General features: G+C 44.4%; 1 protein-coding gene across 2 annotated transcripts in view; it reads right to left on the bottom strand.

Moving 5' to 3' along the window:
* Positions 1-3,855: 3,855 nt before the first annotated feature.
* Positions 3,856-27,510, bottom strand: part of L1CAM (L1 cell adhesion molecule) — a 116,510-nt gene continuing 92,855 nt past the window's right edge. Inside the window, exons 23-27 of one of the 2 annotated variants that reach the window (XM_066613299.1) lie at positions 26,174-26,338; positions 17,186-17,311; positions 15,996-16,068; positions 13,664-13,675; positions 3,856-6,758 (exon numbers count right to left, since the gene is read on the bottom strand). In XM_066613299.1, the coding sequence (XP_066469396.1) occupies positions 6,530-6,758; positions 13,664-13,675; positions 15,996-16,068; positions 17,186-17,311; positions 26,174-26,338 (605 nt within the window). In that variant the 3' untranslated portion in view covers positions 3,856-6,529. The remainder of the gene's footprint in view (positions 6,759-13,663; positions 13,676-15,995; positions 16,069-17,185; positions 17,312-26,173; positions 26,339-27,510) is intronic. The other variant, XM_066613300.1, reaches the window with a different exon arrangement.

Below are 27,510 nucleotides of genomic sequence, written 5' to 3'. Positions count from 1 at the left end.
CCCCTCAGGCGCCTCTTTTCTAGACTAAAGAGGCCCAAACGCTGTAGCCTTTCCTCATAGGACTGGAAATCTTAATGATTTCTTTGGGGGGGGGATTTAGGTTTTTGCAGGCAGACTACAGAGAGCACTTGGTGGAACAGGGCTGGCTTCCCCATCTCATCTCCCTTTATTTATTTGTTTTACTTTGCTTAATTGTTCATTTTAATTTATTTATTTTAATTTATTTAATTATTTATCGCCTGCCTATCTAGGGAAAATAGAACAGTTTCAGTGCTTGCTGCATTCTCAGGAAAGTACTTCCTGCTTGATTATGTCACTTCCGGCCATGACATAACTTCCAAGTTAATGAAGTCACTTCTGGTGGGTCATGGACAGACTGTCATGCTAAAAAGTGGGTCCTGGTGCTCAGTGGTGTAGCTAGTGGGGGGTGGTTCACCCTAGCTGCCAGCCTTGGGGTGGGGTGACACCACAAGTGATCAAAATTGCTAAAAATCACAGTTTTTAGGAATAATACCATCATGTCATACTATTCAATGTGGAATTTACAAAATAATACAATGAAATAACCAGAGTCTCAATTCTACTGAAAGTTATGGCCAAAAAACCAGAAAACAAAAATGCATGAAGCCCTACGGAGAGTGAAACGGAGTCATATTGCGCATTTACTTGCAAGTTGGTGAACCTGCCTTAGTCCATCAGAAAGGGCAGACTGAGAGGAATCAGAATGGTCCCGATCCAATGAAGGCAGCCCCCCCAAAAAACCAAGAAGGCAGTCCCTCCCTCCAGTCTGACCAATGTATTGAGCCCTATGGAAAGCTAAACTAAGCCACATGGTCATGTTTACTCATGAGTAAACAAACTTGCCTTGGCTCATGGTCAGGTCAAGCAAAGAGGAATGCAAGGCCACCAGCATGGTCCTGATTTGATGAACATGGAGCTCAACAAATACTCCAGAAGGCACTCCCCCCCCATAAAAAGAATAAAACAGAGGCTTGAGCTGGTAAGGTGAATTTTTTTAGTTTTTTAGACTTGTAAAGTTAGGTGGCTCCTCATAGTGATGTAGTTTAAATATAAGAACAATTGATCTGGGCAGTGAGTAAGGCTGAAAATCTCACTGATTTTTTGTAGGTTTGTTATTGCAGGCAGGTTACAGAGAAAATTTACTTGGTGGAACACGGCTGGTTTCCCCTTATTTGTTTTTCTTTAATTTTAATTATAATTTATTTTAATTTGCTTGATGATGTCACTTCCAACCATGACATCACTTCTGTTGGGTCCTGGACAGATTGTCATTCTAAAAAGTGGGTCCTGGTGCTAAAAGTTTGAGAACCACTGCCTTTACTCAAAACAGACCAATAAGAGACATCCTGAGGGAATGACCAAAATTGTGGAAATCATGGCTTTTAGGAATAATACCATTATGTTATATACCATTTGATGCAGAATTTCATCCATTGCTTTATTTAATGCCAATAAAGGTTTGATTGATTGATCAATTGAAGACATCTTCCGTGGTCATGTGGCCAGCATGACTAAATGCCGAAGTGCATGGAATGCTGTTACTTTCCCACCAAAGTGGTCCCTATTTATCTACTTGCATTTACATGCTTTCAAACTGCTAGGTAGGTTCTGCTAAAACTGGTTAAAGTGGGTTCACATGTGATCAGCACCACTCCAATTACTAGAGAAAAATTAAAAAATGTGACATTTTAATTTGGTGGTATGAACATCATGAGGGGGTATAACCTCATAGCACAGGTTAGCATTCCAGTTAATTATTTTCTTCTGAAAATTGGGCAAGGGTACTTGCAAAGTTGTTTTTTTTTTAACATTTCAAAAACTTTTTGTGACCCACCAAAAATCAGCTCGCAACCCACTGGTGGATCCCAGCCCACAGATTGGGAGATACTGATCTAATGACATTATTTAGCCTTTGTCACCACCAACACTGCCTCCTTGTCTTGTCTCATTTCCTGTCATTTTGCTCGTTTTTTGTCTTGGTCCATTTATGGTGGCCTACTGGCCAGATCTTGACAGGCCTGATCCCAATTTTTAACCATTTTTAACCAAAATGACCCATTCTCCAAACTGCAAAATACAAAGCCAGATGACAATTCAGTTGAATTGTTCTTGCTGAGGGTGTGGGCAGTCTCAGAAACATGATCCAATGTTAACTGATGTAGAGAGAGAAGTTATTGTGTTGTAACACCAATTTTTTGTTTGGTATCATGTATATTATGTACATATTTTCATACTAGGTATTCTTTTTCCTTTTTTTAATTTGTTTTTTTTTGTTTATTTTTTGATTCAATAGTAAAGGATAAGGTAAAAGAAGAAGAAAAACCCTACTGTGTTTGCTGGAACTTGCTCCCAAGTCAGTGTGTGTACTACCACTCAATGTAATTTAATGCAGAATGTAATTAAACAAACCATGTTGAAATATCTGTATTCTATCAAAAATTATAGCCAAATAACTAGAAGAGGAAAAGGACTTATGTAAGGAAATGTACATTTTGTTCAAATGTAACAAAATGTATAGTTATGTACAAAATCTTATGAACTTATGTAACAAAATGAACATTTTGAGGTAGGATTTCCCTGCCTCAAAACTGTCCAATGAGACTGATTGTTCCAAGAGCCAATGAGGTGTTGTTATAGCAGGGAACCAGTCAGGTGTTAGTACGAGTCAGCTTTCATTTCCATGGATCAGAACTAATAGGAGAGCTCTTATTTAGTTGTGTGTCAAGTTGGCTAACAGTTTTTGTTGGTTACATCAACCCTAGCGATGCCACTGCTTTTAGGCTGTATGATACTGAAATTTATTCTGTGTGGGAGGAGGTCCACCATGGGGGTGTTGCAGTGAGCTCTGGCACCAGGTGACACAAACCCTAGTGACTCCTCTGATGGGAGGCCTGCTCTGTGGTTTGCACAGCCATGTGTCCTTCAATCTCAGCCTCATGAAGGGCAAACTTTAATCAGTTGTGAAAGCTTCATTTGATTACCCTGCCAATTAAATTGACAAAGCTTGCAGCTCTAGCCTCTTCCCACCTGTGTATAAAAGCAGATGCCAGCCTCCCCAAGTAAACATGAAGTGTAAGCACCTCCTGCTCCAGTCTTTTAAAAAAAAAAAAAAAAAAAAAATCATGGTATAATCATACCTCTGTGGGAACTTGGCCAGAGATGGACCAATTTGGGCCAGTTGGAGGAAATAGCTGAGAATCATACCAAACCCTGTGGTGATTATGACCCCATGCCCTTGTGTCTCCCACCTTACCTGCATCAATTTACCTGTTCAGGAAGGGGCAGGACAGAGACTCCAAAGCAAAGGCCCCAAGAAGAAGCAAGCAGCTGTCCACCACTATCTTCTGCAGCTTACCTTGTAGAAGCTCCTTCACTGAGCATGCTTAATAGTTCTTACAGATACATCCCCAATGCCTTATGTGCAAAGTTGCTAGAGGCAACTTAGGGCGCAATCCTAACCCCTTATGTCAGTGCGTTCCAGCACTGGCATAGCAGTGCCAATGGGACATGTGCTGCATCCTGCAGTTGTGTGTCACTCATGGAGGCCTCCTCAAAGTCAGGGAATGTTTGTTCCCTTACCTCAGAGCTGCATTGCCCTTATGTCAGTGCTGGAAAGCACTGACATAAGGGATTAGGATTGCACCCTTAACAGAGTACAATTTCTCCTCGTGAAAATTGTTAACCATGACCAAATCTTAGCGCAACTGTAATCTTAGCGCAACTGGTAGAAGGCAAACAGATTTTGATTTAGGAGTACTGAGAACCCTCCACCTAACAAATTCTCCATCATCATTCCAAGCAAGCTCCAATTGTATCATTTATTTACCATTTTATAATTCTGTTTATATATATATACATATATATATATATATTAAAAAAGCCATTAAGAGAGAAATGCAGATAGCAGAAGACCTGACAAAGAGTACACAGGGCAGGAAAGTTTAGGCAGGGGGTAAATGGCATCACAGATCAGGAGAAAGGGGACCTTGTAAAATGTGTTTTTTTTTTCCATAATTTTGTTTAAATTCCAAGCCACCTAAATAGACCAACTAGAAGACTTCAAAACACCAGTCCTAAGACATCTAAAACAAACTCGAGCACAAGGGTTTGAAGTATTTACAGACTAGGGAGAAGGCAGGGTTTAGTGTAGGGCTTCTCAAAACATCTGAGTGCTTTTCTTAATTTTTTTTCTTTTTTCTTTTTATGCAAAAAAGCAAGAATTTATTTCATCCCTGACAAGCAAGGGGAAAAAATTACACCAGATGTTAGTGGAGATGGGAGTGGGGTGAGGGCTGATTCGGTGAACAAGAGGCCACTTTCAAAAAGACAGAATGTGTCGCAAGGCAGCTGTGTGAGATGCATTCAAGAAGCAGGGAGATTCTTGGGTTTCACTGTTGTTTGTGGGGAAAGTTGGGAGAGTGGGGAACAGGGAAAGAGGAAGGTGTTTGTGAAATGGTGGAGACTTGGCCCAGTAGAAGGAGAATGTAGATTTTGGTCATCAGAAAGAAGAGGGACATGGATGAATGTGGCACCCAAAAAGGAAAAGAAAGACAACCCTAAGTGAGAATTCAGCACCAGAAGGGGACAGAGTTCTGACAATAGTTTTCAGACTGTGTTCTAGGGCAATCTGTCCCCCACTATATCACTTTGTATGATCCACCTATTGGAAGTACCACTGGAAGTCATTGGTGATGATATCATTGCCAGTTACTTCCAGATTGGGAGGCCAGATGAGACACAACAGACGCTGGTAAGGGTTCAGGGCGGATGGGACAGCTTTTACAAGCGTGTGAAAAAGCAGCTTGCTGGAGCTCTATCCACCAAGCTGAATCTCCTATCACTGCTCATTGCATTGCATTGCATTGCTGGTAGGTGGCACGGATCTGGGGGTCTTGCACATACCCCCAGACACCATCTCAAGTACCACCAGTGGTACGAGTACCATTGGTTGAGAAATGCTGTTCTAGAAGGAATCCTGGGTTTTCTCATAGGTTTATCAGGAGGTCTTCAATGAGAAGTGAAGGAAAGGCAGCTAAATTTCCTTTCGTGACAGTTTGCCTGCCACCATCCAGCTTTCCTAGCAATGTGACATATCAGGGTGTTATAGTGTGCACTCAGTTCCCACAGAGTGAGGCCCAGCAGACCTGTCTGTCTCATGAACATAATGCTAGCTGTAGAACAAGGGTCTCCAAATTTTTCAGTATGAGGGCAACATATTTTACACATTTTTGCAGGCTGAAAAGAAATTAGTTTTATAAACGAATGAACAAGATTTAAAATTTTCCTTGGATCTGTTTTGTAATCAGCATATGATTCAGAACAAAAGAGAAATGTGACCATTACAAAGAAACAATGCCATGCTTAAACGGAGAATGATATATAATGAGTAAAAATGTCAAGCATTAGCAAATACTCTTGACAGAAAAAATGTTGCTGCAGGCCGGATACAATGTGGTGGTGGGCCGGATGTGGCCCCCAGGCCGTAGTCTGGAGACCCCTGCTCTCAGAATATGACTCAGAATCCTCTGCAGTGCAGCATGCCAGAGATTCACAGTAAACTTGCAGGAATTCCTTGGCAGAGGAGGGGGAAAGGGCTTCCTCAAGGCAGAATGTTTGAAAGCTACTATTCTAAGAGAACTATCTCCTGGGTAAGGTGTACAGTAGTTTGGAAATACAGCAGAAAAGAGAAGGAGGTCTGGCAGATCTAAGGAGCAGGGTTCAGGGGCTTCGGCTGGATCACACCTCCCTCAAATAGAAATGTCAGGAGACCTCAATTGTTTTTGTCCCAGAAAAGAATAGGTGCTTAGCAAAATCAAGACTCACCCCATTTCAACTTTCCAGCCCAGTGATGCTCATTTCCAGGACTGAGCATCAAACACAATTCTAGCATCCAGCCCTTTCACTTATCCCACTAGGCACCCCTCCTCTCCCAGAAGCAGGGAAAGAATCCTAGTAACGCCTGGCCCCCAGCCCTTACTAGTCCACCACCTGTTTTGTCTCCTTTGTTTGTCTGGGTGGGATGGAACTTTGCAGCACCATCTACCTTCCTCCCCTGACTTGTACAAATAGCAAACATTTCTGGAACTTGGGAAGTTAGCATCAGTTCTTTTGGCAACTTTGAACTCGGAGCCTCGCTGATGAAGCCCCACCTGTATCTACATCCTGTGATTCTGTCATTACTCTTCTCTCCCCACCACACACACACAAACATATCATTTGGCTGAAGGATAACTGGTTGGGGGGGGGCATAAATGAGAGACTGACTTTGCTCAGGGTTGGGAAGATGAGTCTGAGAATCCCCTGATTTTCTAACCCTCCCTGATTTGGGGGGAGGGGGTCAGGTAGTGAATTCCCCCAATTATTTCTATTGGAGGGAGAGGATATCATCATGAGGAAATGGGCTCTTTCCCTTGGTGAGGGAGGGATTACCATTTTGCCCCCCTAATCATTCACAGGGAAAATCCTCTTCCCCCAGAGTTGGGGGTATCCTTTGGGGAAATACCCCCTTTTATTCCAGGACAGTGGCCACATTGGTGGGGCTGGTAGCCCCTGAACTGTCATTGCCGCCTCCATCTTTGCCCTTGTGACCGCTGTACTGGCCGATGAAGGAGCCATCCTCATTGAACTGGACATCCACACTGCCCCCATAGTCTGCCAAACTGTCATCGCTTCCCAGGGCCTTGATGTCACCATTCAGGGAGGGCTGACTGCTTGTGAAAGGCTTCTCCTCATTATCACTGCAGAGAGAAAAGGAGAGTGATGAGACAGGGCAAGCTTGCCAGCAGGTGCATAATTTCACCAGGCACGAGATACTTTGAATGGAAGCACATCAGCATTCTAGGGCAGGGTGCACCAAGGAAACACAAGCAAAAGGGCAATTTTCTTAGGTGTGTAATCTTTTTTGCATGCATGTGTGCCAGAGTGGGAGGGCCATCTTGCTCATTACAAAGCGGCTTCACACAATGTAGAAGGTGGTTTCATTTGTGGAGGGTTCAGGTCACACACAGAGGTGGCTTCATCATGAGATAAGAAGGAACAGCCCCTCAGGTTGGAGGTCTGGGGTATCATCACTGGTGTGGCTAGAGGTGGGGCGGTGCAGTAAGTTTTGCAGAGAGCCTCCCTGCAGTGTGCAAGCGGCCCCTCCCCTTGGGAGCCATTCACCTCCATTCCCCCCCAACATGGCTCCAAAGGGGAGGGGAGGAGCCGCTTGCACTCTGCAGGGAGCCTCCCTGCAAAACTTAGTGCACCGCCCCCCTCCAGCTACGCCAGTGGGTGTCATTACATGCAACATAGTGAAATGCTGGCAAATCTGGCCTATGAGGCTCAAGGAACTGATATGTTTTCCTTCACAAGCCCTCCATTCATTTCAGTGAGGCTTGTGCAGGAAAATGTCCCCATAGTCTATCTATAGATATTGTCTAAATGTCTATCTATAGATTATCTATCTATCTATAGATTCCATGTCAACTGATGGAAGGGGTGTGACATCTTGATTGTCCACGTCAGGTGCCAAAATGTCTTGGGCCACAATGCTTCTACATGGAAGCATGCAATTTAGGAAGCATTATGTGAAAACCTTTCGGAATGTGCAAAGTACTCTTAAGAGTAATGTATACTGCACAGCAAAGTTCAGTCTCTTCTACAGAAGACCATCACAACACATACTATGCTAGGTGCACATTGGGGCAGGGAAGGAAGGCATTGAATGGTCATGTGAAAGAGCAAAAACCAAAATACAAGGAGCAGAATCCTGCAAAAGTTAGCCACAAGTAATTCTCACCCAGATCTGTGGCTGCAGAAAGGAATTACATTCCATTGCTTTTAAGTGGTCTGTTGTGCTGAATCACATTTTCATTTATTAAATAATTTTAAGACAATAAAATTACAACGTTCATAAACTAAGAACATGAGAACACGAGAAAGGCTCTGCTGGATCAGGCCCCAGGGCCCATCTAGTACAGTTTTCTGTATCTCATAGCGGCCCACCAGATGCCACAGGGAGCACACAACCACAAGATACTTGCATCTTGCTGTTACTCTATCTATAGATAACTTTTGTCTGACTTAGCACACAATCCTAACCAACTTTCCAGCACTGACATAGCTGTGCCAGTATGGCATGCACTGCGTCCTGCAATGGGGAGGTAGTCAAAGGGGCTTCCTCAAGGTAAGGGCCTGTTTGTTATCTTACTGCATTGCGGCTGCATTGTGGCTAGGTCAGTGCTGGAAAGTTGGTTAGGATTGCGCCCACAGGTTGCAATCCTATTCATGCTTTCCTTGGAGTAAGCCCCATTGAACACAGTGGGTCTTGCTTCTGATTAGACATGCATAAGATTGTGCTGTTAATTCCTTAGTTGGGGGGAGGGGGCTCAGGTAGCCATATCTGCCCAAGGTCTTCTGCTGTGAAGACAGATGCAAAGACCTCTTCAACTTCTCTGCTATCTCCAAGTCCCCTTTTATCTCCCCTTTCATCCCTCATCATGTACTGGGCTGACTGCCTGTCTAGCAGGTTTCCTACTTCTAACATACTTGAAGAAGCTTTTATTATTCCTCTTTGAGGAATGCTGGTAATGTGTTTCTCAAAGTCTTTCTTGGCCTCCTGCATCACCTTAAATTTCTTTTGCCAGAGTTTGTGTTCCTTTCTATTCTCATTTGGGCATGATTTCAGTTTATGGAAAGAAGCTTCCTTGTCTTTATAGCCTCTCTAACTTTGCTTGTTGGCCATGCCGGCATCTTCTTGAACTTTCTAGTACCTTCTTTCTTTGTGGTACACACTTCTGCTGGGTCTTGTTTTAAACAGCCTCCATGCACTATAGAGAGACTGGACTCCTTTGACCTTTCATTTCAACTTCTTTCTAAACTCCTCTTTTGAGGGATGTCTGCCCTTTGGAAGTCAAGGGTTTTTGTGTCAGATTTACTTGGACTTAGACTTGGTGGAAACAACTGATTCCGCTTCACAGAAGCAACCAAAACCAACCCCCCTGTTTCCTCAGGGCCCTGCAAAACCACCAATAGTCTCTTTTCCTGAGTACTAGACACTAAGTAGAAAAACCCCACTGTGGCAAAGCATTCATCTCGTTTAACAGACAAGTTTTATTCCCTGTCAGAGAAGGTTCTCACCTCTCTTCAAGTTCCACCTATGGATTCTCCTGTGGCTGCCCTTTCCTCTGCTGCTGTGATTCTATCGGAGGGGGAAGGCAGCCCCAAGGATGTATGCGACAAATGTATTGAGGATTCCCTGAGATGTGGTTTTCAGGCATCTGCCCAAGCATTCAGAACTTCCATGGCAAACTCTTTAGCAGTGAGAGCGGCCTTTCTATGGGCAGAAGAGTTGGTGGTCTCTGAACCAGGCCTCTCCAGCAAGGCCAAAAGCTGTGGCACATGATTCTGTTAGGATAGTCATGGTAGCACAGTTGTTCCTGAAATGGAAAGGAGTTTTCCAGCTCTACAGTTCCCAACTGGGGGTTGGGAAGCCCTCCTACAGGCTGAAGTCTTGAGAGTTCAGCTGACCCTACCTCCAAGTAGGAGGGGAATTCTCATAGGTTAGAATGCTCCCCTTCCTCACCCCAGAACTGGAATTCTCAAGGTAAGAAATTCCGACGATGTGGTATTAACACTGAATTCCGAGAATTCAATCTTTGAGGTTTTAAAATACGTTGCAGCACAATCCTTTGCTCTATTCAGTCTCCTTCAGTTTGTTTATTAAATGAACTGTTAGTAAGTGTGTTAGGATTGCAACCTCTCTTGGCTTTCTCAAAGGTAAAGATGCTTAAACCTGCTACCTTCAGACATTTTCTGGATTTGATAAACACTACAAAGTCTGATGTTATGGGTGTTTGATAATAAGAGCCTATAATCAGTGTAATATTACTGAATATTACCAATAGTGTAATATTACTTAGCCTACATAAGAAGAGTCCCACTGGATCAGGCTGAAGGCCCATGTACTCCAGCTTCACAGTGGCCCACCAGATGCCTCAGGGAGCACACAAAACAAGAGGGCATCCTGGTGCCCTCCCTTACACCTGGCATTCTGTGGTAGTCTACTTCTAAAATCAAGAAGTTGCACATACCCATCAGATCAGGACGAGACAGGGTGGATGTCAGTGGCCTGATAGATCTATGTGTTGCCGGCATGGATCTGAGTAGGTCTACAGGAACCAGGCAGTGGTTGGAAAGGTGAGTACAATTTTTCTTTACTTATCTCTCCTTGCCAGCCTGGTTCCCTGCTGGCGCATTGAACAGCATGGCTGCTGCACCAATGGCCCTTCATCCTGTGCACCAGCAGCAGGTAGGACTGGCTCATTAGTTGCTCACAGTCCATTTTTGTTGAGAGCATTCTGAAATTATGTCTAAAAGGTGGGATAATAAAGTAAATAAAAATCTCACAAAAGTTTTGCACTCCTGAGAGTTCAACGCTACTGCTCATGTATGTGCACACAACTGTGTGTGAGTCAATATGCATCTAAAGGCATGAATGTGCAACAAGGGAATGCAATGTGAACATACAAAATTGAAAATACAAGGTTGGGTGCTCCTGCATAAGGAGAGAACATACACACTTCCAACAATATGTGTGCCAAGCATTACTGGATACCACAGAAGAGACATTCTGTCAGTGTGTCCACTGAGGTGAATGGCATAACATTTGAAATGGAGGTGCATGTTTGTGGACACAGGGCTAATATGTGCCTGAGAGCTCCAATCGATTCAGGATCCCAGGGGATGTGCTTGCAGACATTTTCTTCTCTTTTGGTTGTTACAGTGTCTATGTACAATGGACACACTGCAAATGCTCTCTCTCTAATTACGGAGTGCAAAGGGAAGAATGTAGAGTTAAAACAAAAACAAATGCCCACAATGCATGAGGCAATGAAACAACATACAAATGGAGCATTTCAGGATATGCCCCAAAGGACAATGCTTAACTATGCAAGAACCAAAAACCGAAAATACTGTCCAGGCAACCATGCAGTTGGGAGCGGTAGGAGGGAAAGAAGTGTGTGCACACTTGGGAAAAGCATCTGCAGGAAGACTGTCAAAAACAAAACCATCCAGACTTGTTCACGTACACAATGGCAGTGGTACTTCAAGTTTCACAGCCATCAGAACAAGAAGCAAAGGGTTTCTTTCCCTGAGTGAAAGTGAGATCCTCAGAATGCCAAGCTTTTGCTACTACCTGCTACAGTGCTAGCACATACACACATGCATGCACATACTGCGGAGTCAGTTTTACTTTCAGAGAAAAATTCAGTTGTGCAACAACACACGTATTGTGATGGCTTCTGGGAGAAATTAGCACTTGCGCAGTATCCAATACCAGAATGCTGAATAAAAGTGGTTGCTCGTAAAAGTGTGCAAACATGCTCATGACTAGTGAAGCAGATGATGCTAAGGACCATTGTGGATCCCTGTGACTCGGTCTCACCAGCTGTACATGTCAGTGGCCATTGCACATAGGAAAACTGGGAGCATGCAGACTGCAGTGCTTAGGGTAAGCATCTATGCAGGGTCTCCCAAAGGAAGGGGCAGGGAACCCCAGTTCCCCATCCCCAAGACTCAGATGGGGGCAGCTGAGAGGATGTAGCTTTGGTGCACAGGGAAGGTAAGTCAGTGCAAAAAGAGCAAAGCAAAAGAAGGCAGCGGGCAGAAAGGTTGTTACCTAATTCTGAACATTGATGAACTTCAAGGAAGAATGACAAATGGGAAAGAAGGAGGTACTACAGTCAGATTTAGGGTCAAATAACTTTATATTCTGATCAAGTTTACTCTGATGGCCTGACTATACAGCGAGATTACACAGATCTAAAGTGCTCTAGCGCTCTCCCAAATATTACATAAAATTCAGGGCCCAATCCCATATCCAACTTTCCAGCACTGATGCAGCTGTGCCAACTCGGCAGGTGCTGTATCCAATCACAAAGGCCTTCTCAGAGTAAGGAAACATTTGTCCACTTGCCTTGGGTGCTGCATTGTGGTGCTGGAATGTTGGATGGGATTGAGCCCTCAGCCTCATAAAAACCAGTGCAAGTTTTGCCATTGGTTGCAATGGGAGGTCGTCTGTACTTGTCAGTATAAATGGCTGCTTCTTACAGAGAAAGTAGTAACTGCATAATTATTGTCTTAAATTGCTGCATTGATGGTCAATTGCTTAGATGATTACTGAATGATGTATTTTACACTCTCGGGAGTATCTATTGTAAGTGTGGCAGCCATGTTGCATGAACAGATCCATGAATCTGTGATTCATGAACAGATTATGAGGTGTGGTCTGAACAGATAAGTAGCCCATTCCTCCTCCTCTCAAAATCACCCTTGAACTGCTTGCCATTCAGACATGTGCTTAGGGAGCAATTTATGGACAAGCTTGGTGAAGGGTTAAGTGTGTGTGCTTACTTGTGTGCATGTATCTGAACATGAACACACATACACACCTCTACTATAAATCTCTTCCTGAAACTGCTTTTCAATTTAAAAATAAAACTGGGGGTTGCAAGCCACAGTCAGCTAGACTCAGAATCAGGAGTTGAATCACAGAATTGGAAGGGACCCACCCACCAGGTCATCTAGTCCAACTTCTTGCCTATAGCAGAAAATCCTCCTACAACATCTCCAACCTGTTGAGCATTTGCATGAAGGTCTTCAGTGAAAGAGAATCCACCTCTCCCTCGCCAATCTTTTCCACTGCCAAACTGCCCTTACCATCAAGAATTTCTTCCTAATTTCCAGTGGGAATTTCTTGCAATCTGTACCCATTTGCTCTAGTTCTACTCTCAGAGGCAGTTGAAGATTGGGTTTGAAACGGGCAGTGAGGGCTCTTAATGGAAAGAGCCCATTAAGGGGGGGAACACGTATCTATTCTTCTCCCCCTTTTCTTCCCCCTCTATTCTTGAGATGTGAGCGTTTGTAGGACAAAGAGGCATCTGAGCACCACCGGTGAGGATAGTGGTAGTCCTACTGTGAAGCAACGTGAGAAAGCTGCCTCAGGTGGCAGATTCTGGATGTGGCAGAGTGGGAGAAACTCAGAGCTGGTTTGTGTTCTTGCTCTTGTTCTTGCCACAAAATTCATATAACAGTTTTCCAGTGGATTGTGCCCCACGTTGAACAATACATTGGTAGGGTGGTGGTGGTGGGGAGATTTGCATATCGTTTCAAGTGCCCAAAATGTCTTGAGCAAGCCCCTGGGCAGGATGGCTCCAAGTCAGAGGCACACCACAAGGTGACTTTTCCAGATTAAAGGCATTTCTTCTCCATTCAACCTCATGTGGAAGAATCTGATAGAAGAATCCATTGAGGGGGAGCACTGCTAAAAAATTAATCGCCATTGTCACAATTTGACACAGAGTGCTTTTTAATCTGGAATGCACCACTTATAAATGTTGCCAATATGAGAGAGAGAACCATTTTGAAATTAATGTAAGTTCTATTCCAATGTATCTTTGTCACTTGAGTTATACGGACAGGAAGAGTAAAATGCAACATAAAATGCAAACACTTGGAGAAAATGGTCTACAGTTCTCCCAGGGGTGATAGGGACAGTGAGAAAGACAGAAAGGGAAGCAAGTAAGTGACTGTCCTGGCTCACCAGCACCAGCCCTTTCAGGCAACACACAATGCCAGCCCATCCCCCTTCCTTTCTTACCTCTCCAGGGACCTGTATTAGTGAAGCAAAAGATAGAGAGAGAGAGAGAGAGAGAGAGAGAGGACACATCAGATTTCCAGGGCAGTCAAGGAAGGGTCAAAAGGCAGAAATATACTAAGAAGGATGTGGGCATTAAGCATGAGGATTGCTACACAGTCTCTCTTTCCTATGGATCCCCACTCCACCCCATTGCTCCAACTAGGAACCTCCTTCTTTAGCCAAGTCTTTTGAGAACCATGAAACCCACAAGTTATTAGTTTCTCACTACCCTGTTCACTGTCAATCCCTAACCACTATATGTTTTGTTCTTCTAGTGTACATCAGTGGTCTCCAAACATTTTTGTGCCATGACCCCAATATATAAAGAATGAGACTGGGGACCCCACAATTGATCCTGCCCCCTCCTGAGACCCTACTTGCCCACCCCTGCCAACACCCACTCCCAGCCATCGTAATGTCCTCCCAACACTGTTCTCTGTAATCAAATATTCTTATTAGAGCAAAAAAAGTACCTATGAACATTAGTGAAAGTTATTTTAGCACAATTGCTAAAAACCTGATCAGGATGGGAAAAAATCTCCTGGTACCTGAAGGAGATGGTACCAGATGCCTCCCCCTTTACCTGGTAGTGCTTTAGGGGTTCAACCTATTTCGTTTCTATAAATTGCCGTGATCCCACAATTGAGGCTTTGTAACACCACTGGAATTCCAACCCCAAGGTTGAAGAACACTAGAGTGTAGATTATAAACCCTCTAGATAGGACTGCATCATGTCAGCCGTCTCTACATTCTATTGGTGCTATATTAATGAAAATACTTGATGTAATAAATCAGCAAACATTCAAGAACCCTTGAGTGATAGTTGCCATCGAAATATCAGTATCTGTCAGGGCCCAATCATATCCAACTTTCCAGCACTGATGCAGCTGTGCCAATAGGGTATGTGCTGCATCCTGCAGTCACGGAAGCCTCCTCAAGGTAAGGGACCATTGATGCCCTTACCCTTGGAGCTACATTGTGGCTGTATCAGCCCTGAAAAGATGGATAGGATTGGGCCCCACGTCTCTCAAACATTTAAAATTCAGCATCCCTTCTAAACTTACTTGATCTACTGATAACCTCCCTATCCACCCTCTGCCCTGCATCCCAGCACCAAGCATCTCTTGGTGGAAAAGTGACCTGTGCATAAAGATCTGTGAATCCAGCCCAATCCCAACCAATTTTACAGCACCAATACAGCTCTGAGGTAAGAGAAAAAATTCTTTTGAGAAGGCTCCTGTGAACTCTCAGCAGGATGGAAAGTTGGTTAGGGCTGGGCTGTTAATATTCACGGCTCCCCTTAAAAAAAAAAAACCTGCACCAGGATAATCCCAATTCTGTGTTAGGAAAACTGGATTCTGCAATCTGTATATATTATGCAAATTAATGTATACATACATCCAGGCTGCAATCCTATACTTACACAGTGGAGCTTACTTCTGGGTAGACATGCATAGGATTGTGCATGCAAGACTTATGCATGTTTTAATCTTATTTTGTCTAATAAATTCCTCCTTTGCAAGTCATAGGCCAGGCAAGGAGCTATCCAGGGCACTGAATTTAAGCATTACCTACAGGAGCATACCTTTGCCACTGTTAGGACTAGAAACTTGTCCTTAAAAAAAGAAAGTCTAGATCCTACAGCAGGAAACTGGTTTCTGTAGGCACATTTCAGTAAGGACATCTCTATGCCAACAACAGGCCACAACCTTCTCAACTAGTCGTGCGAACTGGCTGTGGCTCCTGTCTGACTTAGAGATACAACCCTGGCTTATGACTCCTTGGCCACACAGGAATTGGGTTGTGACCCAATTTTTGGTGGGTTGTGAAACTGACCAGGAAAATGTATTGAGTCCTATGGAAAGTGAAACTGAGCCACACACGCACATTTATTTCCCTGTGACTTTGCCTGAGCTCTTATCAAAAGCCGGGCAAAGGGGAATATCCACCATAATGGTCCTGATCCGATGAACATGGAACTCAACAAATGCTCCTGAAGGTGGTCTTCCCCTCTCCCACAGTTAAAAGGATAAAAACAGAAGTTTGAGCAATTTATGAAACTTTTTTTTTAAAGTTTCATAAGGTGGGTCCCAATAGAATGTTGTTTAAAAAGTGGGTCCCAATGCTCAAAAGTTTAAGAACCACTGACTTAGATCAAATGTTAAATTGCGGTGGTGGGGTAATGGTTACTTGCACTTGGGCAAGATAATCCGTTTCATCACCCCCAGCACAACCCCCATCTTGTTTACCCTCAAATTTGGAGGAACCCTCCCACTTGTCTGCCTTCTTGTACCTGTATTCCCCAAAGGTCTCATCCTTCATTGGCCTGGCCTCTGAATCCACTTGTGTGTCTTCTTTATCTTTAACTAGAGCACAAGAGAAAACATGTTAAATTAGGAGAAAATGTGGGTGGGCAAGAACCACCCAAAGCAGGGATTAAATTTCCTCAGGGTTGGGAGGTATTAGTAGTGGGTGATGGCTCCAAAAGATGGCCAAGCAGAGGGAATGCTATAAAAATGGAGGGGAGGAGTTGTATGCTTCTGATTTTGAAGCATACAAAATCTCCTTTTGCACATCTCCTTTTCCCATGAGGCATTGTGGTGGGACCTATAGGAAGGTGGGTGGGTGGTTAGAGATTGTTGGGGTACTGCCCCACAGCTCTTGGGCTCTGAAGGGCTGGATGGTTACCAGAATGGGGACTCAAGCTTTTGGAAGGAGATAAAAGATTTTCAGAGAGTTGAAGGTGATGTGAGAGAGACATGTTTATCCATGGGCCATGGGCCACTTGTTTTTTCTGTTGCACTGTCATCTCTGGTTGAACAGATTTTGCAGGTCTTTGAAGCAAATGACCACAGATGATGATGGGATCTTCTATGAACAAGTGCTCTAATGTATTGTTTTAAATTTTTGGTTAAGGAACAAATCATCTGTCTCCAGCCTGGGGCTCCTAATGTTCTAGGCATAACAAGTTAGCAAGGAGGGCATGCCAACAATTCAAAAAGATTAGCCAGCTTTTAGACAGTGCCAACAGTTTTTGTGCACTTGCAAGGAATCCTGGGAGCTATAGTTTTGGGAGCAAGCAGAGAATCTGATCGAGGAGGTCTCAATAATTACAATTTCCAGGTTTCCTTAAACAAGTATCATTAAACCAGCTTAAGTTGATGGTATAGGCATGTCCTAACCTAGGGTCCACCCAGCATTTAGGCTTAACCTGCACTGTCCAAGGACTCAAATCTTGGATCTCAACCAGGACACCTCCACTGTGGTCTTCACTAGTGCCGCTTCCACACTTTCCCAACTTCTCAGGCTCAGCTTCTTCTTTCGTAAAATGGGAAAGATAACAACCTACCTCACAGGACAGTTATGAGGACGAATGACACCAGGCACACTAAACGTGCTATATAACTGAAAATGGTAAAAGCCTGGGGGAAGGCCCACGGGGGTCTGCTGCGAGGTGCTAGGGTGGGGCTGGGGGCACCTCACCCGAGTACTTGCCGCCCTTGCTGCGCTTGATGAAGCAGAGGAGCACCAGAACCAGGATGAGGAGAACGATGGCGCTTATAAAACCAATGAACCAACCTTCTTTGGCAAAGTTCGGACTTGGAGTCGCTGTGAAGAAAAAGCAGAATAATGGTCATGCTGTGGCAGACCTGTGAGCTGTCCAGTTCCCAATTCTGATTGCCAAGAGATGCACCTCACAGGAATTGTCTAGTGGGAACATGGAGACTCTCAGTCTGATATAGTGGGCATAACAGAAACCCGGTGGAATATGGAGAATCAGTGGGATACTGCAAACGCAGGCTATAAACTCTATAGGAGGGATAGGAAGGGGTGTTTTGGAGGTGGGGTGGCCCTCAAAGAAGGGGTAGAATCCAGCAGAGTAGAACTAAAGGCAGGTCCAACTCCACCATAGAATCACGTGAGGAGCGATGTAATACTGGGGGCATGCTATTGTCCTCCTGACCAGAAACCTGGAGATGACCTTGAAACGAGGAAACAGATTAGGGAGGTGTTGAAGAGAGATAGGGTTGTAATCATGGGGGACATCAATTATCCTCATATCATTGTCTGGTCACGAAAGAGAGACCGGATTTATTGACAAGCTAAGTGACTGTGCCTTAGAGCAGCTAGTCATGGAGCCCACCAGAGAATAGTTGATTGAATTTAATACTAGTACTCAGGATCTGGTTAGAGATGTAAATGTTTCTGAGCCATTGGGGACCAGTGACCATGCAGTGATTCATTTCGCCATGCATGTTGGGGGAGGCTATCAAGCAAATCTGACACAAAAACCCTTGACTTCTGAAGGGTGGGCTTCCCTCAAATGAGGAGACTAGTTAGAAAGAAGTTGAAAGGGAAGGTAAAAAGAGTCCAATCTCTCCAGAGTGCATGGAGGCTGTTTAAAACAATGGTAATAGAGGCCCAGCGGAAGAGTATACCACAAAGGAAGAAGGGCTCAACTAAGTCCAGGAGCGTGCCTGCACAGTTAACAAGCAAAGTTAGAGAGGCTGAGGAAACTTCCTTCCGTAATCGGAAATCTTGCCTGAATGAGGAGAATAAAAGAGAACATAAACTGTGACCAAAAAATGCAAGAAGGTGATATGGGAGACCAAGAAAGACTTTGAGGAACACATGGCCAGTAATATTAAGGGAAATAATAAAAGCTTCTTCAAATATGTTAGAAGCAGAAAACCTGCCAGAGAAGTGGTTGGCCTGCTGGACAGTGAGGGAGGGAAAAGGAGACTTAGAGATGGCAGATAAATTAAATGAGTTCTTTGCACCTGTCTTCATGGCAGAAGACCTTGGGTGGCCCCTCTTGACTAAGGAATTAAGGGCGCAATCCTCATGGCCACTTGGGCCAGTGCAAGTCCTACAGTACTTTTGCATTGTAAAGCACTTTTGTGCCACTTGGAAGAGAGTTAGGCCAGTGCATGGACATGTGTCAACCTCCCCACACCGCCACAAGCCCCAGAGGATGAGTGAGTTGCACCAGCTGAGCTTGGCTGTTGCAGGGGTCTGGGGGAGATTGGGGAGGGTGGGGAGGAGGTTGGAGGGAGGCATTCCAGGGTGGAGGAGGGTGGGCAGCGGGCGTTCCCTGGGCTGGGCAGGTGGGGACTGGAAGGCGGGGGCAGGAGTCAGCGGTTATGCTGTGTCCTGACCCCCATTTCTGGGCAGCGCAGAGCAGCCTCTGGCTACTTCATTCTGCTCGAATCTGCACCACCTCCTGAGGTGGCTCAGATCCAAGTAGATCCATTGGGGCTGCTGCAGCGCCACGTGGGGTAAGGGGAAGCAATTCCCTTTGCCTTGAGCTGTTCTGCTTTTGGCCCCAAACTTGCGCTGCATACAGCGCAGGCCTCTTGGCCTGCCTGTTCCAGAGCAAGTCAGGATGGGGCTGTAAGTCAGACAGAGGTTAAAAGAGAAGACATTTTCAGACCTAATTGACAAATTAAAAATCAATAAGTCACTGGGCCCAGATGGCATCCACCCAAGAGTTATTAAGGAACTGAAGAATGAAGTTGCTGATCTCTTGACAAAAATATGCAAATTGTTCCTTAAAGTGGCCATGATGCCAGAGGATAGGAGGATAGCAAATGTCATACAATCTTTAAAAAGGGAAGGAGAGGGGACCTGGAAAACTATAGGCCATTCAGCTAACATCTGTTCCAGGAAAGATGGTGGAATGCCTCATCAAAGATAAAATCTAAAAACACATGGGGCACAATCCTAACCAACTTTTCAGCACTGACCTAGCTGCAATGCAGCCCCAAGGTAAGGTAACAAACATGCCCTTACCTTGAGGAGGCCCCCTTGATTGCCTCTCCACAGCAGGATGCAGTGCATACCACATTGGCACAGCTATGTCAGTGCTGGAAAGTTGGTTAGGATTGCACCTATAGACGAACAAGCCTTGCTGTTGGAGAATCAGCATGCCTTCTCTAAGGGTAAATCTTGCCTCACGAACCCTTTAGAATTCTTTGAAAAGGTCAACAGGTATGTGGATGTGGGAGAACCTGTGGATATTATATATCTGGATTTTCAAAAGGAGATTGACACAGTCCCTCATCAAAGGCTGCTGAGAAAACTCCACAGTCAGGGAATAAGAGGGCAGGTCCTCTCATGGATTAGGAACTGTTTGAGGACCAGGAAACAGAGTGGGGTGTCAATGGGCAATTGTCACAATGGAGAGAGGTGAAAAGCAGTGTGCCCCAAGGATCTGTCCTTGGATTTGTGCTTTTCAACCTGTTCATAAATGACCTGTAGACAGGTTTAAGCAGCAAAGTGACCAAGTTAGCAGATAACACTAAACTTTTCCAAGTGGTGAAGACCAGAAGAGATTGTGAGGAGCTCCAAAAGGAACTCTTCAAACTAGGAGAATGGGCGGCAAAATGACAGATGAGTTTCAATGTAAGAAAGTGTAAAATAATGCACATTGGGGCAAAAAAAAAAAAAATCAAAACTTCACATATAGGCTAATGAGTTCTGTGCTGTCTGTGACAGATCAGGAGAGGGATATTGGGATGCTGGTGGACATCTCAATGAGATTGTCAACCCAATGTGCAGCAGCAGTGAAGAAGACTAATTCTATGTTTGGGATAATTAGAAGAGGTATTGAGAATAAAATGGCTAATATTATAATGCCATTGTACAAATCGATGGTAAGGCCACACGTGGAGTACCGTGTCCAGTTCTGATCACCACATCTCAAAAAGGATATAGTGAAAATGGAAAAGGTGTAGAAAAGAGTGACGAAAGTGATTACTGGGCTGGGGCACCTCCATTATGAAGAAAGCCTTTTCAGGTGTTTGGGGCTTTTCAGTCTAGGAAAAAGGCACCTGAAGGGGGACATGATTGTGACATACAAAATTATACAGGGGATGGATAAAGTGAGTAGGGAAATGTTCTTTTCCCTCTCACACAACACCAGAACCAGGGGACATCCACTAAAATTGAGTGTTGGGAGAGTTAGGACAAAAGAAAATATTTCTTTACCCAGCGTGTAGTTAGTGTGTGTGGTATTCCTTGCCACAGGATGTGGTGATGGCATCTGGCCTGGATGCCTTTAAAAGGGGATTGGACTCATTTTTGGAGGAAAAGTCCATCACAGCTTACAAGCCATGATGAGTATGTGCAACCTCTGATTTTAGAAGTAGGCTACCTCAGAATGCCAGATGCAAGAGAGCGCACAAGGAAGCAAGTCTCTTTTTGCAAATTAATTAATAATAATTAATTAATTAATTCATTCATTCATTCATTCATTCATTCACATTTTTATACCACCCTTCCTCTGAGCAGCTCAGGGTAGTGTACATGGTTCCTCCCCTTAGTTTGCAGTGAGGTAGTCTCACAACAACCCAGTGAGGTAGGTGAGATAGAGATAGTAATAGTCATGACATGGAATAAATAATAATAATGGCCAGAAAAATAAATGCAATGAATATTTCCCCACAAGCAACGGATGAAATTCTGCATCAAATGGTATATAACATGATGGTATTATTCCTAAAAGCCATGATTTCCCGAATTTTGGTCACTAGGGTGTCACCCCCTCCCCCCGGATGTCTCATTGGGCTGTTTTGAGTTAAGGCAGTGGTTCTCAAACATTTAACATTGGGACCCACTTTTTATAATGACAATCTGTCCAGGACCCACCGGAACTGATGTATGGAAGTGATATCATCAAGCAAAATAAAATAATTATAAATAATTAAATTAAAGAAAAACAGATAAATAAGGGGAAGTCAGCCCTGTTTCACCAAGTGAATTTTCTCTGCAGCCTGCCTGCAATAACACCCCCCACCCCACAAACAATCAGTGAAATTTTCAGCCCTCCCCAGTGCCCACCTTACCAGCTCAAGCCTCTGTTTTATTCTTTAGGGGGGGGGTTGCTGCCTGCAATAACACCCCCCCATTAATAAATCAGTGAGATTTTCAGCCCTCCCCAGTGCCCACCTTACCAACTCAAGCCTCTGGTTTATTCTTTGGGGTGGGGCTGCCTTCTGGAGCATTTGTTGAGCTCCACTTTCATCGGATTGGGACCATACAGCTAGCCTTGCATTCCCCTTTGCCTGACTTGACTAGGAGCCAAGGCACATTTGCTTATTCGTGAGTAAACGCGACCATGTGGCTTACTTTCGCTTTCCATAGGGCTCTATACATTTGCCTGCTTGGAGGGAGGGACTTTTTTCTTGGGTGTTTTTTGGGGGCTGCTTTCATTGGATAGGAACCATTCTGGTGTCATTGGATTCCTCTCCACTTGCCCTTTCCGACGAACTATGGCAAGTTTGCCTACTTGCGAGTAAACACATGATATGGCTCAGTTTCATTTTCCATAGGGTTCCAGGCATTTCCCCCCCCCCCCCGGTTTTTTGGCCATAACTTTTGATGGAAAGGAGATATTTCAATCCATTTTTTTGCATTCCATTCTGCTGGAAATTCAACATCCAATGCTATATATAGCATGATGGGGTTACTCCTAACCTCCGTGATGTTAGCGATGTTGGGGCATTTGTGGTGTAACCCCCCCAAGGGTGGTACCCAGGGCGGACCGCCCCCTGCCCCCGCTAGCTATGCCACTGTCTTGTTGTCTTGTGTGCTCCCTGAGGCACCTGGTGGACAACTGTGAGATACAGGAAGCTGGACTAGATGGGCCTTTGGCTCTTATGTTTTTAACTCTTAAAATTTTCATGTGAGTTATGAAATCCCTGCCTTCCTTCTCTTTTCTAAAGCCCAGACATACCAGAACCTTTAATGCCTCCAGGGCCTCCCCCTCCCTGGAACACCTCCTCCCCATCCCCGTCCCTGCCCCCACTTACTGTGCCACAGCTCGGCGGTCCGAAGCTGGGCTACCATGGGCGGCAGTCTGGCTGAGAGGCTCTCAAACGTCCCTTATGGCACATTTGCAACAGTGCTTGGAGGCATGAAGTTGTGCCACCGAGCACAGGATTGGGCTCTTAGTTGACAGCATTATAATCAGGCATGCTGGAATTCATTGTTGGAAGCTATCCAGTCTAAGGATACAAGGTGCTTTTGGAAAGTAATTGCTAGAATTAATCAGAGACATGACACTTCTGTGACAAAGATTCTTCCCCATTCATGGGAAGTGTATTTTAGGGGAATGTTTTATGATGACTGTTTGCCTGTGGAGACCCATGATTCTAGTCTGCTGGATAATAAACAGGAATGGCCTCCAGTAACAACAGATGAGATAAAAAGTCTTATTGTAAAAGTGAAATCAGGCAAGGTAGCAGGCCCTGATGCAGTACCACCAGAATTAATTAAGGCAGAACCAGATTGGTGGGCACCTATTTTAGCAGAATTATTCACAAGTGTTGATAAAATTGGAATTATGCCAAAAGCTTGGCAGCAGTCAATTATTGCACCAATATATAAAAGGTGATAAGAGTCAGCTTAGCAATTATCGTCCTATAAGTTTGTTATCGGTGATAGGAAAGATGTATGCTAAACATCTACTTAATAGATGGTCCAAAGGTTTTGGCAGGAGGGCCACATCATCTCTCTGACACCGTGTCGGGGGCCGAATTAATTTACATTTCAAATTTGAATAAATTTACATAAATGAATATATTAAAGATGGACTTATATGAATGAATGAAGGTCTTGCAGTAGTTCAAGGGCTATAAAAGGCCTTGCACAAAGCAAAGCTGGCCTTTCCTTTCCTGCTGATACTGCATCACAGACGTGAAACAACAAGCAGTGGAGGAAGCCCTCATTCCACAGCTCACTCAAGAGGCCAAGCAGTTGCCCTCACACTGAGAGCAGTTGCATCGGGCCAGTGTGGGCTCCAACAAATCTCTGGAGGGCCAGAGGCTCATTGGAGGCTAGGGGCTCCCTGAGGGCCACATAGAGAGGCCCCCGGGCTGGGGTTTGGGCACCCCTGTAATAGACTGACAGAGTGGACAAAAGAAACCAACGCCATCGGTCCTGAGCAAACAGGTTTTCGGTAAGTCCACCATGACTAACTGTATAGTCCTATCTCATTTAATTGTTAAGTATGTGACAGCTTAAAGGCTGTTTATATGTTGTGTTCCTGGACCTTAAAGCTGCCTTTGATTCTGTGAATTGAAAGGTATTATGGAACATTCTGGTGGACTTGGGACTTGAAAAGTAGGCTCCTGTATCTGATAAAAAATCTTTATTAATAGCTGTCATATTAGACTTGCTGCCTCTAACATCTTGTCAGACCCGGTGCAAATTAATAAAGGAGTGAAGCAGTACCAGTAAGCAGGGGTGCGTACTTGCCTCCACACTTTTTAATTTATATCTTAATAATTTATCCCCTCTCTTAACTTCTATAGATGCTCACATCCCAAAGTTAGGTTTTACTTCAGATTCCTATTCTGTTATATGCAAATGATATGATTTTGCTGTCACGTACTAAAGTCGGTCTGTCACGCTTGATTAATGCAACAATTGACTATTTCCACAGACCAACCACACGCTGAGTAAAGAAATACTTTCTTTTGTCTGTTCTAACTCTCCCAACACTCAATTTGAGTGGATGTCCCCTGGTTCTGGTGTTACGTGAGAGTGTAAAGAGCATCTCCCTATCCACTCTGTCCACCCCCTGCATTATTTCGTATGTCTCAATCATGTCCCCCCTCAGGCACCTCTTTTCTAGGCTGAAGAGGCCCAAATGCTGTAGCCTTTCCTCATAAGGAAGGTGCCCCAGCCCCGTAATCATCTTAGTTGCTCTCTTTTGCACCTTTTCCATTTCCACTATGTCCTTTTTGAGATGTGGCAACCAGAACTGGACACAATACTCCAGGTGTGGCCTTACCATCGATTTGTACAACGGCATTATAATACTAGCCGTTTTGTTCTCAATACCCTTCCTAATGATCCCAAGCATAGAATTGGCCTTCTTCACTGCTGCCGCACATTGGGTCGACACTTTCATCGACCTGTCCACCACCACCCCAAGATCTCTCTCCTGATCTGCCACAGATAGTGATTTTTTGCAAACCAGGGAAACTCTTATATCCCATCAGCCATAAAGGTTTTTAATACTAAAATAATAGCTCGATTGTTATATGGTAGCCCAGTGTAGATGACAGGTTTTTCTAAACTCATGGAGCAAGTTCAAGCAGCATTTCTTTATAAATTTTTGCTGTGGCGCATTGCGCACCTTATGCTGCTTTATGTCTTGAGTCAGGACAAAATAGAGACGATAGCCTGGGCCAGGTATATTAAAACCTGAATGAATATCCGTTACCAGGCAGATGAAGATCCCCTGTTACAAAACGTTCTGAGGGATTCTTTTCTATCCCCAGGATTATCCCAATTTTATAAAAAAAATATAACAACTAGGTCTTTCAGGTGATTTGACAGGCACCTTACCTCTAATATCTTCATATAAAACAGTAAGTATTAGATTGTGGGATATAGAAAAACAAGAACTAACAGCAGCAGCTAGAAAAACTTGCTCACCCCCTTTTTTTCATCTCTCCTGGGCGCAAGAATCAAGCTGCAATTATTTATACTGTTTGACCAGTCCCCAGGAACACCGAGCCTTCAGCCTATAGGTTCAATATATTTCCATCTAATCTCCTATGGAGTAGATTTTCAGGAATGGAGATAAGTAGAAGATCATGTCCTTGTGATAAATGTACTGTTGAGAGTCTTGCGCATATGATGTTTACTTGCTGCTTATATAATAATTTGCAACTACAAAACTTAGATCAGATAGTTACCCTGTCAGGGTGGGAGGGGCAGGACATGGTGCGTTTCTTGTTAGCAGGAAGAGATCAAGAACGCATTTGTATGACTGCTAAACATCTGTCTGATTTTTAGTAGGCACAAACATCTCCATTATAGATAGATATATAATATAATATATAATATATGAGCTATGATCATTGAGAAGCTGTGAAGGGGGGAACTGTGTGTGTCTTCTACAGCTCTGTGTGAATTGAAAGATGTGTGATTTTTTAGGCTATTTTATTGTCTCTTTTTTGCTTGTTTTATTTGTTGTCTGTGATGCCAATAAAGGTTTCTTATCTGATCAAAAAGTAGACACTGCATCAGTGGGGGAGGGGGGCAATTAGATCACCTGCAAGAGGTAAGTACAAACATTTTGCACTTACCTCCTGGAAGACTACCCTAGTGCCAATGAGTCTCCTTGGATACAGGTCAACTATTTTGCTGGTGTATATCCAAAGAGAGAAAAGGGGTAGGGAGGTTTGAAAAGGAGGGGATAAGATCTGGTGTGCACCACTGCCACCAGATTCACTCCCTCCCTGTCCCCAGATCCACTCCCCTCCCCATCCAAAAATGCTCCAGATCCTCCTACTCTATCCCCCTCCCCACCCACTGCCTACTCACCTCACTGAGCTTTCCAGGATAGATCAGTATCCAATCCCAACCAAACAAGTAAGTTAACAACAAGCAAAGCGTGAGCATGCAAAGAGTGGCGGACTCCCAAGGGGAGTCTTGGCCTTTGCTGTCACTCACCCACATTCTCGGTTTCCACATCTGTCTCCCAGATGGTCTGATTATCCCCCGTTCGGTGCACTTTCACAAGTCGGACCAGATAACGCTTGCCAGGCTGCAGGTCTGGGATGCTGTATGAACCCTGGCTGGAGCTGGCCTTCCCTACGATACGCCACGGTTCTTTATCTGTTGAAATGTGGAAAAAGACTGAAGAGACCTTACTGTGTTCAAATCCTTTAACAGCCCTGCGGTAGTTAGGAAGCTTCTGCTTTACCCAGCTTTACTTTTGACTGTCTACAGTCAGCACCCCTGTGACACCCTCATTCTTGTTCTGGGTACATTGTGCAGCGCAATCCCGGACAGCACTGGAACAGGCAGGCCAAGAGGTTTGTGCTGTATCCAGAGCAAGACAGGGTGTTAGTAACTCTTCCCCTTACCCCCAGGTATGCCACTGCAGCACCTATGGGTCACCTCAGACTTGCACCACCTCTGGAGGTGACACACTGCTTAGGAATGGCTGGATAACAGCCAAGTCCCAGCCCCACCTCCCACTCCTTGGGACCACCCTCCCCCCACCCTCGAATACCTCCCTCCCGCCTCTGGCAGAGCTTGGCCGACACAACTTACCTTGGGGAAGCTGCCGTGGAGGCTGGATGCAGCCTCCGTACTCCAGCGCACCTCCATGCAGCTTCCTTTTGAGGAGGTGCAAACATGTTTTACAGCATGTTTGCAATCCTCCTAGGACTTGCACCAGCCTAAAGTGGTTAGGATTGCACCCTTAGGGATTTTGCTCTTCATTCATGCAATCCTTAATAATAATCTGTCTTTAACAAGGTTTCTGGAGTTCTTAATCGTTTGAAATAAAACATGGGATAGTACCCTGAAAGGGGACAGATACCGCTCTTCATTGGGAAGAATGCCTTACTTACAACAGATCTTAAATACCTCATTAACTTGTAACTCAAATGATAAGGTATCCAAATTTTAAGTCATATAAAAAATTTGGCTGGAAAGTTCTCTGCCCTCCTTCCTCCAGTAGGAAAGAGAGTCTACTTTTGTAATTACAAGTGTCTGATAGTCCAGTCCTACCCACCACTACCCCAGCATGCTGTATCCACAGGAGAGGGAGCAGCTGAAAAGGTTTCCTTGGATGGGGTGAGTGAATACAAGTGAACTCTACTGGGACTCCTGTGATCTATGCTTGCTGTTTAACAGGCGCAACTCTAGGGGGTGTAACAGCAGCAGTAAGGAAGACGGATGGGGTTAGGATATTAGCACACATGAGTGTAACCCATCTGCCCCTGATCCGCCTCCCACCTCACATAGGAACACCTTCATTCCTCCCCCCCTTGCCCCCA

Source organism: Tiliqua scincoides, chromosome 2, assembly GCF_035046505.1.
Source record: "Tiliqua scincoides isolate rTilSci1 chromosome 2, rTilSci1.hap2, whole genome shotgun sequence".
NCBI classification, from domain to species: Eukaryota; Metazoa; Chordata; class Lepidosauria; order Squamata; family Scincidae; genus Tiliqua; species Tiliqua scincoides.
Note: the sequence above shows the minus strand (reverse complement) of the source record. Positions and strands in the feature narration are given on the sequence as shown.